Source organism: Ochlerotatus camptorhynchus, unplaced genomic scaffold (genome assembly GCF_037179485.1).
Source record: "Ochlerotatus camptorhynchus isolate MF236.1 unplaced genomic scaffold, CSIRO-AGI_Acam_v1.1 ptg000028l, whole genome shotgun sequence".
Classification (NCBI taxonomy): Eukaryota; Metazoa; Arthropoda; class Insecta; order Diptera; family Culicidae; genus Ochlerotatus; species Ochlerotatus camptorhynchus.
In genome coordinates, this window is record NW_027040520.1 from 1,265,318 (window position 1) to 1,286,676 (window position 21,359).

Consider the following 21,359-nt stretch of genomic DNA (forward strand, 5'->3'; position numbering starts at 1 on the left):
GGGCCTGTTCATAAACCACGTAGACAGTTTTTTTGGGATTCTTGACCCCCCCCCCCCTCCCCCTGCGTAGACAATTGTCCATACAAAAAAATTAAAATTTGTATGGGCCGTGGATAATTGTCAACCCCCCCCCCCCCTAAACTGTCTACGTAGTTTATGGACAGCCCCTTATCAGCATTGTTGACGGCTACTTCCGCCTTGAGTTGTTACATTCAAAGTGTTTTTATGTTACTTCATACGCGAAGTTTGCGATTTTCAGAGTTGGTTGGAAATACTAACATGAAGCTTTAGTGTGATATGCTTTATGTTAGCATTTCCAACTAACTCTGGAAATCCCAAACTTCGCGTATGAAGTAACATAAAAACACTTTGGCATGTAAAAAAATGAATCTCAACACCTGCTATGCTCTTGTACAGGAATCTTCAATAAAAGGCTTATTTTTCAGGACAAGGGGCTTACAAAATCCGTTGTTATTTGGAATGCAGTTCTCAGCCAAGGAGTAGGGGAGGTTGGGGATACTTGATCCAGGGGGAAGGGGGAATGGTTCACCTACGATCATACGTTGAACGTTTTATGTATTCTGCAATAACTATTCATTATTCCAATAAGAAAATATCTGAAATGTGTTTGGCAGATTCAGCTATTCGTATGAAAAATGGCTATTCGTTGTTTTACCGAGTTGAAGACTTTGTTTAGGTGCGTGGAAATTTTAAAATGCTGTCTGTTTTTAGTACGTATAGTTAATTACTGCCATTCGGATGAATACATTCATTATTTATTTTCTTAGAAATCCAACGAGGAGAGATTTGATCCACTTTAGATGTGGAGACTTAAACCATAGTTATATCCCGGGATCTTTCGAGTCAGAATTAGGTCTGGCCATTGTGGCCCTTGGTACTAATTAAGAATAGCAATCGACTTTATTTTTCAGTATTGTACGATTTGATGTCAAATGATGGGCTCAAAGAGTAAAATCTCAACTTAGGATAGTTGAATTTCTTTCTTTATTTTTGCACGCAAAGATTCTTTTAGGAGCAATTACTGTGAACAAAAATCTTATTTATTTGAATACAAGATATCAAACCATTTTTTTTAAATAAGAGCTCCCAAAGGTTAAGATACTGGGGCTGCATTTTCAAATTTCGGAAAAATTGTAAACAATATTTATCTTCCACTGCTATGCTCATCTAAGTGTGCCTTAGTAACGACTCTTTGTTGTGACAGGCAAAAAGATTGAATTTACACTTTACTGGTAGAGATATTTCATTCGAAATGCTCTCTAAGCCCAGAGAAAACGGGAAAACTTCCAACCCTGAGGTATGCCACTGTACTGGCGTGAGTATTGCCCATATTTCTTACAAAAAAATAAAATTTAAACATTTTACACTTAGGCCGATTCAAATATTATTATCATAAATGTTCAACATCCCTCAAATTGGTCGAGAGGAGGACAAATAAAATTAAAACGGAACAAAAAATTTCTGAATATAAAGAAAATTTATCTAAAAATAAATATAATAAAGAAGCCTGCTGACATAAAATAGAAATAAAATTTGTGGTTTTTTTCATCTTCTTACTTTGACCACACCTCTGACGCTGAGTCTGCTAAAATTATTAGCGTGAGGAGAGATCACATAATTGGTGAACAATTCCATAGTTCAACTTTCAGTTTGCTACAAATGCATTTCTCGTCCAACTTGTTACGTCCGGTAATAAAAAAATGTCGTTTTTGGCATGATGCTCCCTAAAAAATCGAAATTAAAATTTGAACCGTGATTATGGTTTACGAGTTGTCGTTGAATTTATTGCTACGTTCAAAATATCAAATGGGTGTTACTTTTACTGATCTCGTTGTTGGCTCTTTTTACCAGAACATAAGGAACACGCGTTTTTGGAATCAATAAAATTAGCCTAATAAAGTATTAGCTCTGGTGAAAAAAGTTTCACTCTTAACTGTACATCCATCGTGATGCTCTGAAAATCTAGATTGAGATTACATTGTTTGATATCAATTTCCTACTTTACGTGTTTGGAAGACATTTGGCGCTTTCCATGTATGATCACTTTCTGGGCCGCGCGTGTTTTCTTATTGTATTTCCGTTACAAGGTAACACATTAGGATGCCTTTCCACGACAATTGACCACCAATTAAGTGGAATCATTGCAAAAGTTGGCATCTTATGAAATGCAACAAGGAAACACCATCGTACTCAGGTTGATAAATCCCTATTTATATGTACAGTTGTGTTCACAACAAGAAAATAAATCTGATTACATGCTTAAATTATCATCATCTGTGGGAAGATTATTTGTTTTTTCTTTCTTTTGTATACAGACAGCGTTTCTATTTTTCGTGCGTTTGATGCTGATCTTAAATAAAATAAGAACGTTTTCCTATATGATCGGCGGGAACCAATTAATATATAATCTCGAATAAACGTAACACAACAACACTCGTACACTCCCTCAAATTTAGCTAGTAATTAACAACGGGGTAATGCGGATGTGACAATCTCAAAAAGCTGTCGGACAGTGTTCTATCCCGTTCGTAATACACCGTGACTCTACTATACAAGAATGATGATCCACTACAACTCTACACGCAGCTTTCCGGTCCCGGAAGTGAATCGGTGATGATGTGCTGCCGGTTTCGATTTTTCGACAACGTCGCACCGATATTAGTAGAGGAAGACGGTGATGGAACGTTGCTAAAATCCATCAAATCTGATGCGAACTCGGAGCCGGAATACCGGTACTCTGGATTACTTCCACCTGTGCTTCCCGCCTGTGGTCTATTACTACTTGCAGTACTACTGCTGATACCTGTCTGTAGATTGTTACTACTATTGTGGATATTGTTCCTATACTCGATATGATTGGTGGTGGAACTATTTTTAATCTCGTTGGATATGTTAAGCAGTCTATAGTCGAGATTTTTGTCGTAGTCCAACGGATCAGCCGGATCCGTCGATGAGCTTTTGTAGCTGTATGGATCCACCAAAGCAGGAGGATTGTGATTATACTGAAGTGTTGAATAGCCGTACGGTTTGTCGTAATCTAACAGTCCACTTTCGGCAGATGCGTAGCTAGCAGAATACTGTGGTAAGCCAGTGGTGGTAGCTGGAGGAGGTTTACTCTGGAGATGATGCGGTTGTTGCTGCTGCTGTAACAAACTGTACGTGTTGGAAGTATCGTTTCGTTTTAACGTGCTTTGTCGACTGGAAGGTGTCGATTTTTGGTCATAGGTTTGTGTGGCATAGATTGTGCTTTGTTTTGCTCCGATGCTGCCACCCCCTGCTGTCGTCCCAGTGCTGCACAATGCATCCGGTCTTATTCCCACCGGGGAGCCCATCTTCTGGATATCCTTTATCGATTGTATACTGGCAGAGCCTTGAGTTTTCTGTGCGTTCAATATGTCCGGTTGCTTTTCGACGCCCTGTTTGAGCGTGTAGGCGACCACATACTTCTGCTGGCCCATTCCCATCTCCAGTGGTGTGGTTACAGTGATATCCATGCCTGCTGGGGAAAAAGCGAGAAGGTAGTTAGCTCAATTGTACATTGTTTGAAATTCCACGTAAATTGCACTTCCGAACTTACCCATATGCTTCTCCTTGCCATCGCACAAGCCGGTACCGTGGCCGTCACGTTTCCTCCGTATGGCCAAGACCACGACCAGCAGGACAGCTATGCCAATGGTGAACAGGGCACCGGTAAGTAAAGCCGCAAGTGGGAGAATTGAAAAGCCATCGCTTCCGTCTGCGAAATTGAAGAAGAAAACAAGCGCTTGTTAGTGCTGCAAGTGAAATTTAATGAGCTTACGCTTATTTATGGGGTTTGTAATAACGTCGAACATTACAGTATTAGAGCCATAAACTATCGAAGGGAAGCATGTTCGAAACATGCTTTGAAATTTTGAGATGCATTAAAATGAAAAGGACGGTTCCATTACTTTTCCAAAGGTTATGTTCTAGTACCTACCCTTGCCGCTCATTTTTATATATTCAATACATACACGGTCACAATCTATTGAACCTTATCCACCTCTCCTTTAAGTTATGACGTAATTTTTTAACATACTCTAAACAATAAAGTATGTAATTTATTTATTAATTTATTTGTTGTCTATCAAGAGTAGACCGTTTTGTTACAATTGATGAACTTAGAAATGGAAGGCATCATACCGACTCAGACAACAATTTTGAAGTAGAATAGTGAAGGTTCTGCACAATATTGAAATTGGTTTTTCGACTGTTGGCGGGTGGTTTGTACGGATTTCGGCTTTGTCCTCTGGCGAGATTAAACGATAAGTTTTCAAATGCTAAACGCTTTGGTCGTTTTTGGCAGGCTTCTTCAGGGGAAATTAATTTTATCGTTAACGGTATTATATTGTTTTCTAATGTTCAATCGTATCATGTATAAATTTGAGTTTGGTTGTGGTTGTACTGGAATAAATTAAATTTGGTTTTCACCACTGGCCACGGATACAATTTGAGAGTGTCTTTTCAGACCCCAGATCCAAAATGCACGATATTGTTTGGACAAAAAACTTCTTGTCAAAGAATGGATGCTATTTGGAGGGTTGCTTAAATTTTTGCGTTTGAAAAGACCCCTTCTCTAGAACCTCTTTGGCATAACATAATCCTGAAGTATCAAAATAACGTACACAGAACAAAAATCTGAACCAGCACGTAAAATCTAACTCGTATAATGTTAAGCTATAGTTAGTATAATCAACTAAATCATTCACGAGCTTGCCTATTTATGCGATGAAGCGTTTAAATTTACATGAAACATCACCAAATTTACGACAAATCTAGCGTTCACTACTTGTGCGCTATTTTATATCACTGAAGTTTACGTGATTTTTTTAAACGGTGTATGTGCACTGTTCGAAAAGTTTCTGCGATTCTTCGTGCCCATATAGTAGTTAATACTCGACTATTAGTACAAGACACTGAAGAAGTCTGCACATTGTAGACGAAATACGCGTATCTGTCAAGGATAAGCAAATAAGGTAGTGGAATTAAATGGAAATTACAAATCCTTCTCTCTCTCTCTCATTATACAGGTATTCCACTAAGACGCCCACATTCATCAGGATAAAAATTTTGGTTTTATGAGGGTTCTGTAGACCAATATTTGGACTTGTAGAATGCTATAAAACTTCGATAAAACCTGCAATGTTACTTGGGCTGTTAGATTTTAATTTTTGTTTCTCGGTTATATTTAATTTCAATAATATCACCGGAAAATACCAATTAAATCTTGCTGTTCCTCCATTGCATGTTTGTTTCTGCTGTTTTCGGCTGATTTGGTTTTCGGTTGTGTTATTCTGGACCGGTTGTGTTATTGTGTTATTGTGGTTCGGATATCATTTGCTCCAAGCCCCGTGCGCGATAATATAATCTGATTGAATTAGTTTTTGTACAAGTTTTGTTCTAGAATTACTGCTGCAATGATGCTTTGTATGCTTTCACAATTCCTTTTGTTTTCCCGTATGAGTTTGATAGTTCAATTGGTGCGATGCATCAGACTTTTCACAAACACGATCGATCATGCAGTGTTTAAGCATGACTCTTGGCTGGTTGAAGTTAATGAGCTGGCGATGAAATTGTCAGCCAAACAAAAATGGTAATTTAATGAATGAACCATTAATGACACCTTACACAGCAAAAAAATGTTGATATCACATTAACGTGGAAGCACTTCAATCGTGTCAAAAATATGGTGTAATATTACTTGACAAAAGGAAAAAAATATCAGTAATACAGTGCATGAACTGTTGTGTTTATTTTTGTGGTCATAAAAATTACATGAGATTTCCGACATGATTGAAGTGCATCCTCTTGAATGTAATATTAAAATTTATTTTTAGTTGTGTATTATTGAGTGGCTGTTAGAATTAAATTAAGAAAATATGGGGGTAATTTATGTTGATTTATTGGTGGATATCGGGACCAGGAATGGTTCACGTCAGACATGTTTCTTAGCCTGTCTGCCTTATAAGAGAGTATACACACTTGGGTTGGACGGGTTCCGGGTGTACACAGTAAAATGCAGTTTTAACTCATAGGTTGGGTTATGTTATTTTTATTAGCGAGACTTTCAGTCAAATTATAAACACCATTGGACATTTACACCTTTCCAATCCAACATGGTGATCAAATACAATATGGCTGTTAAACATTTTGGTTATGCCAAATTAAATCCCAAATTTTCCAATTTTTAGTGATATGCAGATATTAGGATTTTATTTTTTTGAGATTTACCAGAAGGAGTGCCTGCAGAAACGATTGCTACCCTTCATCAAAATCCACAAAAAAAAACCCTTTGCTCTGGCCCGATTTAGCATCATGCCATTATGCTAAAACTGTGATGGAGTGGTACGAAGCAAATCAAGCGAATATTGTACCAAAAACCGCAAATCCACCAAATTGTGCAGAGTTACGTCCAATCTAAAACACTTCCAACAAATTTCAACAAAGACGGCCACCACGTTATCTGAGTAGTCTGTACAAACCCTGATAGATGAAGTTAACCACTATGTTCGAAAATTTTATGCAAATACCGAATAACTATGTTTTGACTTCGCGAATTTTTAAATCATATCCCATGAATCTGTAATCAACAACTACAATTGAAATGTTAAGTGAAATTTGTGTTTTATACAGCAAAAAATAAATGTTAATATTACATTCAAGGGGATGTACTTCAATCATGTCGAAAATCTCATGTAATTTTTATGGCCTCAAAAATAAAAAAATGCAGTAAAAGCATTGTAATTTCAGTTCATGCACTGTATTACTGATATTTTTTTCCTTTTCGGTTAGTAATATTACACTTTATTTTTGACCATATTGTCACTGGAGTCACTGAAACTTTTTTAATGAGATTGGTCGGTAATTCTCAACTCCATTCAGTTGTTTAATTGTACAAATTTACTGATTCTAAACGATCACGAAATACCAACTATTGATATGTGCAGTGTCACCGGGAAACATCAATTAAAATTAGTTGGTTGGTTGAGTGGTTGGTTGTCCTTATTAAGGAGATTTTCGGCCAGACGCTGGTTAATCTCCGGCTCAATTAAAGTTCGACAAAAGAAATATTGATCACAAAATGATCAACCAACAACATTCTGGAAAAACGGGTTTATATTACAGATGATATTGTAAGGACAGACTGGCCAGCATAAATTTCATGAAACTAGTAGTCCCGATATTTTCTCATTAACGATAAACAACTCTTGCAAGTGTTTAAACATAAAATGACTGTTTTTTTAGATCATGTGGAATAATTATTTTTGTAAATATAAAACAAGCTGTAATCGTTATAATTTCATTCTTCAGCCATTTTCGTCTGGTTAAAAGGAGCTTAAGCAGACCAAAACTGATTAGGGTGGGTGTTTAAATAATAGTGGTGTACCTATAGCTACGGTAAAGGGGTTGTGTTGGCATTGGGAGAAAATCCCGGGATTATTTTCCATGGGTAACTCTCCTAAAGTAAAGTATATTTTAAATTTAAAATTAGTTCGGAGATTACAGAAAATAATTTATGTTTCATATGATTTTCACTTCTTTGCGCTTATAGTTTCAGTAGTGTTCCTGTGATAATGGATATATAATAAGAAATCAATTCATTCCAGTATTATAGGAACCAAAGTTAGCAACTACCACCGCTACTAGAACAGTGTTCCTATTAATTAACAGAATTAAGTAATCATAAGTGTTTTTCTCCTGCTCGGGAATGATAAAGACTGGAACGCGCAAAAATTGGTCAACAAAAAAATCATTTCTATTAGTTGAAATTCATATCACAAAATTCTTCTAATTTTTCTTTTGGTAGTTCAATTCATATATTTAAAGGAAAAATGTTCGTTTATTCTTTTGGTTTGCCAAATCCGAACTGCCGTGTCTTCCGCTTAACCCCTTCCATTGAACTTTGCACAGTGGTATCATCGACCTCATTCGCCGCCGAACGTCAGTTAGCTTTAAACTGCTGCTTGTTTTCCATGGATTTAATAGTTTTTTTTTTTTTTTGAGATTCCGTTTGGCCAAGGCCCAATACTGTTCGATAGGGCGGAGTTCTGGGCTATTGGGAGGGTTGTGGATTTGAGTACCACAGTCATGTTCGCATCGTACCACTCGATTGCCTTTTCCCCATAGTGGCAGCTCGCCAAGTCCGGCCAGAACAGCACAGGTCTATTATGTTGCTTTAGGAATGGTAGCAGCCGCTTTTCTAGGCACTAGAAACGACGTAGATCTCTTGATTCATTTGTATTTGTATTTGTATTTAAAATAATTCATCTGACAATTTAGAGCTAATTTAACACAGACCTAATCCGATTTGCAAAACGTTCGGTTGGTTCATTGTACTCGAAAAACTCTTCGACAGCCGTAAACGCACAAATACACGCTGAGATTGGTTCGTTGTTCCCAAACATGGTTCGGTGAAAACTTGGTTGCAGTAGCGTTGTATTCCGAAGAGATCTGCTCGGCACACGAAAGTTCAACATCGCAAGCAGGTCGGGGGCATCAGTTTCACCATTCACCAGCTTAGCAATAAGCAACGATTGCTGTACTTTCCGTCGTTGTTCCAGTGTGTCTAAGCCCAACAGTCGGCATCTATCAGGATACGGCGGCAAATTGTCAGGATCACTCCACGTCAAGTTTCTCTGTGCCAGACGAATGAACCGTTTCTGAACACGGTCGATCCTTAGGCACTACGTGACATGGTGAGGATGCCAAACGACAGACACATTTTCCAAAATTAGACGGACAAGTGCACAGTACAATGACTTCCAACAATGTGGATCCAAAAAAATCATCGCAACTTTGCTTTCGACATGATCACTGAACGGTGTAAATCAAAAGTCATGTTTGTCTCTAGTTAAACCCCTAGATCAGTCACACTGGTAACTCTGGTAAGAGTATCGCCGTCGATATGATAGTCAAACAAAATTGGATGTACCATGCGGTGAAACGTGATTATCTGACATTTTTCCACGCTAATAGTCAGTTTGTTTCTCTGGTACCAATCGGCGAACAAAGTCAGCGAGTTTTGCAGAAGCCAACAATCTTCTTGTGTGCGCACCACAATGTACAGCTTTAAATCATCTGCATAGACCAGTTTGAATTCTTCGCCCAGAACCAAAGCAGCATCGTTGAAGAACAGAATAAACAGCAACGGTTCGAGACTACTACCTTGTGGAACTCCAGACTTGTTTGAAAACGGTGAAGATACACAACCCTCAACCTTCGCTACCCCTTCACTACCGTACACGCTCTGTAAGGTAGGATTCCAACCAAAAAAATCAATTGCATAGAAACTCCAAGACGAGATAACTTGTGTAGCAGTATGTTATGATCAGTTTTATTGAACGCCGCGTTCAGGTTGGTATAAATTACATCGACTTGCGCTTTTTCCTCCATACTTGTTATTCATTTCGACGTAAAATTCAACAAATTGGTGGTAACCGATCGTCCGGGCATGAACCCGTGTTGATCAGTGGATATGTAGCTTTTTGTGGCATCGAGAATAACTCCACCTACTATAATCTCAAACAATTTTGAGACAGCTGAGAGACTCGTGATACCCCGATAGTAAACGACATTGTAACGATCACCACGTTTGAAAATGGGTGTCATAAACGATTGCTTCCAAATGCGAGGGAATTTTGCTTGCTGAAGTGAGCGATTGAAGATATCACACAACGGTTGTGCTAAAGCGGCAATACAACGGCATATTATAACTGCAGGCAAACCATGAGGACCAGGGACAAACGAACGTTGCAATTTATTTGCAGCCAATGAGACTATTTCTGGATTTACAGCAAATAGTTCAAACTCATCAAAATCAGCGGGAGCATCACTGGTGGCTTCATCGATTTCCAAGTTTGCGTTTCGTTCAGGTAGACATTCGTTGGGAACACTGCACTTTTTCATTAGGAGTTAACAAAGCGCCAAAAACCACGTGGATTTATTCTCAGACCCATTTGCACACGCAATACGTACACTCAAAAAATTTCACATGTTTGATCGAAGTGTTTAAACACTTGATTTTCTAAATGCACAATCACATTTACTTTAAGTGTATTTCACCTTGGTTCAATGTGTTATACACGTTAATTTATAGTGTTTCAAACTTTGAAATGTTGAAAATCTTTCACTATCTATTCAAGTGTATTGCACATTGAATCACACTACTGCTCAAAACAGATGGATGTGTTTTGCATTTCAATACGATGTGAATTGCTTGCTCAGAAAGGTAAACATCGATAACAAGAGTTGTGACTTTATCCTATCAACCTGCCTCATATATGAGAACAACCGTGGCACAGTGAGATCGAACGAAGACTTCGGCAGCAGCATACCCCAACAGTCCATGATCGAATCCCAAATCAGACCCATTAAAAATATATGTGAAAGCTCTGGCCTCTGGCAGTTTTGTTTATATATTTGTCGATTCATTTTTAGAGTCGGTAAAGTAGAATTCGATAAAGAAGAATTATGTAGAATATTGAACTATGGTGTGCAAAGCTATTGATATCACCATATGAGGCACATAGAATCCAAGTGTGTCACAATTCAAATCCATAGTGTTCAGGTATGGTTCATAGCATAAGATTCACACATGAAATGGATGTGTTTCACAATATGCGCAAAATTAAGTGTGAGACACATGATGATGACGTGTGGAATTTTTTGAGTGTAAGATTTGTTGAGAGTGGCATTCAAAAACCGGTACGCATTGTTGGCTTGTTGAAAACTTCGTTTGTTGCCAAGCGTTCGTTGACGACGTAGTTTCCGTTGACAAGCATTTCGAGTGCGTTTTAAATCCCGTAAACGGAGAGTAGGTGAAACTGACAGCCGAATTCGTGGAACATTCGAAACAAGCTAATCGTTCAAAATGGAACAAAACATTTCCACCATTTCATCGACATCTATGATAGTAGATATCGCATTCCAGTCAACGTTTAGCAAAATAAATAGTTCCCGTAGTAATGAAAAAGCCGCTTTTTAGACGACACTTGCATATGGCCTGCCAGACAAGAAATTTTTTCGGGAACTTCAATAGTTTGATACTTTTGAAAATTTCAGTCACCTTCCCTCTTCCTGATGCGGTATAAAACTCCTGTCCAAATGCTGCTTGAAATCCGCCTTCACATAAGTTTCCTTGAGAACGTCGGATTCTCTTGCTGCGCGAGCAAAATTTTGACACGCTGCTCCTCTTGCTTGGATCCATGCTTGGACGTCATTTTGAAAACTGAAGAGCAAACGGTGAAAACTCATCATAGCATCCATTGTACACTCAACTTCTAAATGCAGCATTTCAGGTTTTTTTATGCTTTTTAACAGAAATACACCAATTTGAAGTTGACCAATTTTTGCGCGTTACAGACTTTACTCTATCCCCGTGAATCGAGGAATTTTCCAACGTGAAAGATTTCTTCGACCAGACCGTGATTTAATTCATGATGTTAAATTATAATAATTGCTTAAATAATCTCTATGAAACAGATATTGCCCATTAGTTTATGCTGGATCATTTGGACAAGCAGAAACAATCAAAGTCAGGTCTTATTTTCGACGCATCTTAAATTGCTGGTTTCAACCTTGCTTACCTGTAGAGTGAAGTGGCTCAAATGTATGCCATTATTTTTAAAATTCATGTACATTGAAATAAATTTTAATGGGAATGTTTTTCATCGGTATTTTTGATCGTGTCATCTCAAATAGCAACCAAATTTAGTGCATCTCGTTTTTAAAAAAATCAGATAAAAATAATAAAATGGCTAAACCACGATTTTTTCAGAATTTTTTTTTAAATACATATCTGGATTTAAATCATGGTCTTGCTTTGTAGCTGCGCGTTTACCGAGTGAGCTAAGGGAGGCCCCATATTTTTAGATATATATATACATATTAGATCATTTTTATCACTTCTAATTTAATGCATGTTCAAGATTTTTGGCGGAAAACGGTAAACATAAAATAATTTTTTAAACTGTTAAATCTTATGTATGAATATGTCAGCCCCCATTGCTATGGGTCAGGAACGCAATCTAGCGGGACAACATTGATATCTTCGAATTGAAGCATTTACGTGAGATGGTATCTTCAGCAAAGCGTGTCATAACAATTAGGATCATCTATTGATTTAAGCAGATAGTTCAATACTCATCCGCAAAGATGGCGCCAAAATCTGACATTCTGGAGCAGTGTTGGCAAAATCAGAAATCAATTGATATTTTTCCGCTCTCATGGGCTCGCAATATCACGCGTGATATTTGAACAAAATATCATGCTTGATATTGATTTTACAAGCTCCTTTGATATTGCGAGACTATTCACAACGTGCAACCATCAAGTTGAGAGTTGACTCGACACAAAAATGATTCCATTGCACATCGTTTTCTTAGAAAGAGAAAGCATAGTTTGCTATCTCTTTTTAATCTTCACCGATGGCAGACGCGAAGGGACTGCTGCAAGCCGTTATGGAAGTTTCGGTTGCATTCGGGTGTAAAGCAAAAATCATTAAACTCAATCTCACCACAGTTTGCTGAGATTTGCAGTTGGTGAGTTTTGTTAGCTTGATATTCCGAGCTGCGATATCACAGCTTGCAAAATCAACCAAAGTTGTTTGCTTGTTAATTTTTGTCGAAAATCAAGCGTGATCTTGGGCGTTGGTGAGATTTGATTTTTTGATATTTTCCCAACACTGTTCTGGAGACACGACGTCTCCGTCTCCTAAAAAGTTGTTCATCTTTACAAAATAATTTCTCCTATCTGATGGTGGTGATGGCATGCTTGGGCGAGATGCCGGTTGCGCCGGATTGGGGATCGGATGCATTGTCAGTCGTGAAAAAGAGTTCGGTCGAGATGCAGGTTTAAAAGATCATCGGTGGCTTATCCTTGTGTAAAGGGCACCACCGTGGAGTTTGAGTTTGAATAAATCCCAGGTCATATTATGTTATTATTATATATTCGATGATTAATTTTAAAAACAGTAACGTAACATCATTTAATTTTCTCTATTGTATGTTAAACGTTTATATGGTAGTGCAATTGCCCATTTTATTTTTCCATTCCAGGAGAGAAAAATACATTACTTGTGGACATATTTATTTATATACTTATAAATACTTATTTAATCAGATTCGTAATATGAGTTTTGATGGAGCTTATTTTTTTTTTTTTTTTTTTTTTTTTTTATTATAGTCACTTTAACACTCTTGGGTCATTTGTGACTTGTCCGGAGGTGAGATTTGAACTCGTGACTTTGGCGTGAGAGGTATGGATGTTAACCTTATTGTGGAGCTTATTGTGTTCGCGAGTCCTCCGTTTAGGCTAGATTTATTGATTTAAATCTTTAAGTTTATTTTCAGCTCTTTGATGATGGGACATTTTCAGCCTTCGTTCAGGAAAATACAAAAAAAAATAATGCATGATTACAATTGCATGAAAACTGTTAGTTGTCCAAATAACCTCGCTTTTTGTGACTATTGATTTATTATTAAAGTTTACCAATATTTTTAAAAGCATTTTACCAATACATTCAAAACTACTTTTATTTCACATATTTAAAATCTCATTTTATCAGTATAACTAAAATTTTCATTAAAAGAAAATAGTTGTCCTGCAGATCCTGAAGGACCAGAAAGTGTATCAAATAGCATATCATTTGTATTTTATTATAATATTGTTTTACCTTTGCAGAGTTTTGCTATTTCAAAAATTATTCATGGATTCTTGTTTTTATAACTCTTGTTTGCTCAAATAACCTCGATTATTTAGTCAATTGATTCTTTACTTAAATGGTGGATTCATTCAATAGGCAAAGTTGAGCTCAATCATACCATACAATTAAAATATTCATATATAGCATGAGTTTAAAGAAATTGAGTGAGAAGATCGAGGTTGTTTGTATTTTGTTATATTTTATTAATTATATATCGACGGGATGGATCTGGAATTTTGAAGTCTGTGTTTGAAGAAGATACCTGCGATGGGTCGAAGAAAGTCTACGAGGAGGCCGGTTGCTGTTGGTGCAGCTCAAAATGTTTATTTGGGTGCGATCATTCCTTTTTATTTATTTATACAGTAACCCCTCCCTATCGTTAGGACATCAATTCAGCTTATCGTTTACCAAAACGAACCCTGCTGCAAACCCTATCCTCTTACCCAACATCCTAGTGATTCCTCGTGGAAGTGCGGCTTGCAAGCAAGTGTCATGTCAACACATTCCTATCCATTCCTTTCTTGACCTGCGTTCGGGTGCGGCCGGCGCTGGTATTGCCTAGTTTGAGCTAACCAGTTTTTACACATTAAGGATGATTGCTAGTCCCAAGCATCGTCTATTGGTTCTTTGTGTAATTACAGCTGATCTGGCAATAACAGAGTAGCAACCGTGGGTTGTCAATCATGCTCATGCTCATGCATGTTCTTGCAAAGCGCAAAAAAAACGCATCCTGAGATCCTATAAGGTTATAACTATTTATGTGAATAGATGGTCCTTATTATCGTTGACCCACTTGTACCCTGTTGCCCCATAGGAAATTCACTACATAAAACGTATCCCATCCCAATGATTCACCTCAACCAACCATATTGCAATAAGTAAACGAACCATCTGCAGCGGCGGTTGCATTCATTAAATTCACTGCTTCGAACGAAAAAAAAACAAATTCAAAAACAACAACACGTGTTCGTACAAAAGCTCTGTATAATCGATCTGGTCCAAACATAAAATAGCATAGCTCATCAATAATTAAAGTTCGATGCATTCAATCATAATTGTCGCACCAAATAGCTTTCCATAGTAATTAACGAAAACATATGGTGTTGCGCAACTTGTACTGACAATATATTTATTTATTTATGACTAAACATCAACAGGCGTCATTGGCCCCAATGATGTAACCTAAACTAAGCATGAAAAGTACTAAAACTAAACATCAATAGTCATCAAAATTACTAGACAAACTAAATTGATCTAGAAAAAAAAAAAAAAAAAAAAACGAACTAAACCGCAGGTGAAGCAGCTTGCGAGTCAGGTCAAAGTCAAATAGTTCGGAGACACTATTGAAGAGTATCTGTAAACTACCGATTGCGCTCAACATGCTATAATTAGTTTGCTGTATGGGCAGAGGCAGCATTGAATTATTCCGTAGGGCTCGGGGTTGAACATTGATGTCAATTTGCTCAAGGAGAACAGGGCAATCGGTGCGTTCTTGTAAAATATCACCCACCCTACAACCCTATAGCGGCACCGGTGGTGTAGTGGTAAGCGTGATTACCTCTCACTCCAGCAGGCCTGGGTTCAATACCAGTCAGCGCCGCCGGGATGTTCTGAGGCATAACATCTCTGATCACACCTTCCTTCTGAAGGGAAGTAAAGCCGTTGGTCCCCGGTTCATGAGTTATGGGTCGATAGGTAGGGTCCAGGTGCTCAGCACGGAAAAAAAGATCGACGGAAAACAAATCAAGGAAAAAACAATATTTGCATCAATTTTAGCCCAATGTCACCCGTATTACAGTACAAAAAGTTAGTAATAAAAACTAAGTTAGGAAAAGCTGTCGCCCACATAATACGTAGTTATGATTTGCATGTTAAGAGATCCCTCAAAAAAGTGAGCAGTCTGGAATTTCATATATCTTCTCCATTTACGAGGCTGCGTAGATAGCATAGCATAGCATAGCATATGCGATTGTACAAATCGTGGGTGGCTATATAATGGTCAACTAATACGTTTTGCAGAAAATATCGAGTGTTGACGCAGAAAATATCACTTGGGATTAGTGATTTTCCCCACACGAAAATAAAATCTACAATAGAAGCATCGCATTATACACCTGGCCACATCCTTACAATCGCAGGGGAAGGGAGGGAAAGTTAATCCAACATCTACTTAAGAAGGTGCAGGGAACCCATACTACCTTCATAGGTGTCACAGGAAGGAAAGAGTTGTGTTAGTGGGAGGGTGAATGATTTAGCAACTCTATTCGTCAATATAGAGCATTTGATAAATCAGTGACAAAAAATAAAATATAAATAGATAAAATGGAAAGATCTCACCCGATTGGCCTAGAGACTTTGCAGCGTCATGTTTTCAGAAATGCTTTATTTAATTTTCCTTGAACCACCGCAATCACTGATAACGCTCTTCTAGCTCGTACGTACAAAAGAACGCATTCCACGCATAATCAAGGTCATGTATTTTCGGACTGTCTTCTTTAACACTCCATTTACGAGGCTGCGTAGATGGGAACAAAATTCATGACGAGATACACTTCAGTAAAATTTATTGTCACTGTGGCTTTGTGAGTAATCGAAATGACCCAACGAGAGCGTTTATAGAAGTAATCAATCTTGAACACTCGGGCCGGCTGTTATAAATACGTGCGAGTGGGTTGAATTTTATCAACAAATTTCTGTGTTCCGTTGGAAGCTTCCACGATTTCACCTGCTGGATTGAATAAAGGTTAAGTCTACCTTGTCAAACGCCAACATGCTGCAGGGCATCGTCTTTGGTGGATGGATGAAATAACCAAAAGGGATAACTAAACCGACGATGGACTCCGGTAGAACTTTTTCCAAAGTTACCTTCGGACACCAGATGTGGGTTACATCAAGTGCGAAGGTTAATTTCTGAAGCGGAAAAAAAACTCCAGACGATAAAGTAAACTTTTTCCCTTGGCTTCCCGGAGGGTATCATGCATTTGTCATTTTTTTTCGTTAGAGAGGATACAGGGCTTGAAATTGTTTTCTTTGGGTCAACTTTATTTTGGTTTGTTGTTTTTTTGAATTCATTTAGGGTTATTTTATCATAATACATAAAATACATCCAAAAATTTGATTGAGCAAACATAACGTGAGAAGAATATTAAAATTAATTTGGCTATCGTTGACGTGACCAGACCAAGGTTTCTAGCCACGGCCATTTGAGTAAACAAAAGATGCAACAGCAAGTTGTGAATCAGGCACAATGGCTGCATGAATCTTCGGCTGTTCTGCTGTCATTACTGCTTATACTGCTGCTATTACTGTTGCTGCTGCAGGAATCCGTCGCCATTGAGGAATAGTAGTAGTAGTGAAATAATATTTGTTTCCATTAATTAGTTACAATTACAATAAATCCATTGTAATTACATTTTAATTGATTTTGCCTGAAGGTGATTTTAATAATTTCATTAAATTTTCGTTTGACAACTAGTTTACATTATTCCCTCTTGCGGACATACTTAGTTTCACAAAATTCAGAATTAATGACAACACTCAAATAAAGCGGCGCCGGTGGTGTAATGGTAAGCGTGATTACCTCTCACTCGGCAGGTCTGATCATGTTTTTCCTTGATTTGCTTTCCGTACTGAGTAGGAATGCCGCCGACACCACCTGGACCCTACCTATCGAACCATCAACTCATGGACCGGGGACCAACGGCTTTACGGATCGAACTAATGTCCTTTGAGGTGAGAGGCAATCACGCTTGCCACTAAACCACCGGCGCCACTATCTTTTAGTTCTTTGAATTATTTAAAATTATTGAGTATGTGAAAATGCTCTATGATGTTTAATGAGTTATATTTATATCTTTTGTTCCAACGCACTTTTTGTTTGTGATCATTGTAAAAAGATGGATGCATAAGAAATAAAATTAAATTCAATTCCAAAGAAAAATCGCAATACCCAATTCCCAAATCCGTCAAATATTTGCAAATCTGGAAGGAAGTGTGGAAATGGAAAAATCAGTCAACAACAAATAAGAGTATAACTTATTTTAACCATAAGTAACACAAATTGTCAATGTTCGTCCAATGACCACACCTTGCTTCTCGGCAATCTTCGTAGTTTCTGAGATTTTAGTTTAATATATTTTCCATAATGCGAGTCAGCCAAATGCTTGTTGTTACTCCTTGTAGATTTATTAGGGTTGAAGATTCTCCTAAAAAAGACTAGATATATGTTTTTCCACGCAATCAATATCAACTTTGTTTGTCGCTCAGATAAATTACACCCATCTTATCCAACTATGTCCTCCGCTATTACAAAGGCTTTCAAATTCAAACGTATATGTCTTGTTCTATAATATCAAGATAGGGCCCAGATTTGCATCTCAAACGTTGTGAAAGACCATTATTTGCCGCACCCAATTCAATATACATTTCCAATTCACCAGCCGCAAGATTTTGATACTATTCACCCATCAGCCAACGTTCACAGACAAAGAAAACCAGCAGGAAGCATCCTTTAATGCCAACCACAATTCTTTGTTTCATTTCTTTAAGTGCCATCACCGAGTGGAAGGCACAGAGTAAGACCAGCCGCTAGAAGGTCGATCGTCCTCTGGGACAGGATGAAAAATATTGTAAAACGTAGGAACCTGTCTAACCCACTGCACATCTCCTACAAACATGTAGACAGAATGAAATGCGGAGGATAAAGCAATGCCAGGTGGTGGATTGAACTAACCGACACTGCGCGATGCAAAGGGTGACGTAAAATGGAGCGGGTCGGAATGTAAAAAAGAAGAAACCGTATGGATGTTCTTTGCTCCGGATGGAATGCGAGGATGGATACCTATAAGAAATTGTGAGTATTTTCCGCCGTTTCGTTTCCATGAGGATGGTCTCCGACGGAGTGAACGAGCTAAAAAGGCTTAAGCGTGAATGCGCCGTGTATAAAAAGCGCTGTAGACGGGTCTGGAGGTGCTAAGTTATTAGTTTGTTTGCTTTCAACTAAAAATCTACATAAAGAAAGAGGATTTATAATGCAGGTACTTGGCAAATACTAGATCAAGACAGATTCCAACTGTGCACCAATCGAAAGCAAGTTTTCCTGGATGGATAAAAGGGCCATAGTGTTTGGAAGTGCTTCCAAATAGAAAAGCATGAAGATTTAGGATATGAGCATTCTTTCGACACTTTCAGATTATAGTCCTTGGTAAGGAAGCTGACAATGTGAAACACATGAGAGAAAGTGCTATAAATACTGGTTTAAAACGAATCCTCCTGATGCATGATGTTTCAACACAATGAAAACAAATAGAGGGCATCACTTTTAGAAGGGATGTTTTTCAGCATAGACAATATCAGAGGCAACTGTTTACAACATTTAAGTTGTTCGTAGTAGCCTATCTGGAAACATCTGTTGCTCATACATGAATGGTACTGCTATCTACAGTTTAGATTTCTAGGATGCATTAGTTGATGTAGGATTTTTTTTTCTACGTATTGTTCCAACCATATGATACGTTTTTTAAAACATAAAGCACAAATTTATAACATTTTCATTTTCACGTCCATGGCTGCTTGATATCGAAAACAAATTAAATTTCTAATCCTACTATCAAAACAAGCTGATATTTGTCTTCTTCTTCTTCTTCTTCCTCTTCTTCTTATTCGCATTTCAAGCTTATTGCATATCGCATATTAACTTATTGCGTGCTCTCAACTTAATGTTCTAGATGCACTTCCACAGTTATTAATTGAGAGCTTTCGATGCCTGTAATCATACTTCTATGCCCAGGGAAGTCGAGAAATTTTCCAACCCGAAAAATTCCTAGACCGGACCGGGAATCGAACCCAGCCACCTCCAGCATGGTCTTGCTTTGTAGCTGCGCCTTTACCGACTGAGCGAAAGGAGGCCCCAGCTGATATTTGTGCACACTTTAAAACAAAAATATTTGAACACCATATACGAATGTATAAGCTTTAAATCTTAAGTTTCACATTTGTCAAATCACTAAATTAGAGCAAAATGTGTAAAATTGTGTATCGAAAAATGACCAATAATTGCGAATGTTGTCTTCCGATATTGTCACAAATGTACATTACTTCTTCTTCGCATTTCAAGCTTTTGCTTATCGCATATTAACTTATTGCGTGCACTCCACTTAGTATTCTAGATGCACTGCCACAGTTATTAATTGTAATGCCTGTACCATTTTCCTTAGTGTAATTGTATGACAAGTACAATCATCTCTATGCTGGAGCGGGAATCGAACCCAGCAACCTCCAACATGGTCTTGCTTTATAGCCTTTACCGACTGAGCTAAGGGAGGTCCCAAGCGTACATTAGACAGATGAAAAATTTGAAATTTTCGCTCCACAGTACTAAAACGGTTCCAAATTGAGCCCGGCTAGGCTTAGGCTAGGCTAAAGAATAGAACATAAAAATCATGGCTACTATATCACACGGCAGAATACAGTGTTGCCCAAAAAATAGTTCTTTAATCATGCCATAAGATTATCAATTCTTTAATCAATTCCTAACTTTTTAGACTGATGATTGGTTGAAAAACAATCTTAAATTTAGGCAAAGTTGTAGCTGAGAAAATTTACCATAACATTAGCTATAGAACTATTTCACAGTATGGAAATTGTATAAAAGATAATGAACAAAATTCCATATAAATTTGAAATGGTTTGTGCCAAGTCAGTTTCTTAGCAATGAGTTTAAATTTTGAGAGGCTAATCATGACCCGATTTGGAACCAATTGAGCACTCTGGCGGGAAAATTTCAAATTTTGCATCAATCTAATGTACGTATTGAGTTCTGGTTCCAATCTGGTTGAAAACTGCTAGAGAATAGCGTAGAACTTCAGGATTAGGAAGTATGTATAAACATTATTGAAACTATATTGTTAATTTTCTGAACTTGTCAACAAGCTAGCTTAGCTTAGCTTAGACTGACTGCACATATCAATCCGTGATTGACCACACATCAGTGGAATTACACAATCAATCAAATGAATGGGGCTGGGAGTAACCATCCACTCACAATGTACAAGTTTCAGAAATTTAATATTTAAGGATAAATAATGGCGCTTTCCACGTCCATGCAATGAGGTGGGAGGAGGGAAGGAATATTAGAGGCCACACTTACTATTGCGTCCCCACAAAGCTCACAGGAGAGACGGTTTTGTTAGTAGGTTGGGTTTTTTGGATCAGGATTGACCTTCATAAGTGATGCGATAGTTTAAGTTTTGACATAATCAATTTTTGATTACTTTAACTATATGTTTAGTATTACTTCTGCATGAAGTCAACGATTTACAAAGTTGAAGATGCTCATTTCAAATAACAGACTAAAGTGGTAATTTTTATACGATTGATGAGGAGGAGAAAGTATAATATTGATAGTTACGTTAAGAGTACGGCAGTGTGAAAATTGCATATAGAAGAATAAAGCGAGGTAGACAGGTAGGCAGACGGGTATGTAAATCGTTGACTTCACGCAGAAGTAATACTAAACATATAGTCAAAGTACATAACTCTGGATGGGAGCATACCATCAATTACTGTCATTGGTCGAAAGGTACAGTAGCAGCACCTACCCTACCCGTGTCCCCTCGAG

General features: G+C 37.7%; 1 protein-coding gene across 2 annotated transcripts in view; it reads right to left on the reverse strand.

Moving 5' to 3' along the window:
- Nucleotides 1-1,566: 1,566 nt before the first annotated feature.
- Nucleotides 1,567-21,359, reverse strand: part of side-III (sidestep III) — a 139,221-nt gene continuing 119,428 nt past the window's right edge. The window contains exons 10-11 of one of the 2 annotated variants that reach the window (XM_065230503.1): nt 3,599-3,757; nt 1,567-3,517 (exon numbers count right to left, since the gene is read on the reverse strand). In XM_065230503.1, the coding sequence (XP_065086575.1) occupies nt 2,598-3,517; nt 3,599-3,757 (1,079 nt within the window). In that variant the 3' untranslated portion in view covers nt 1,567-2,597. Of the gene's footprint in view, nt 3,521-3,598; nt 3,758-21,359 lie in introns of both variants that reach the window. The other variant, XM_065230494.1, reaches the window with a different exon arrangement.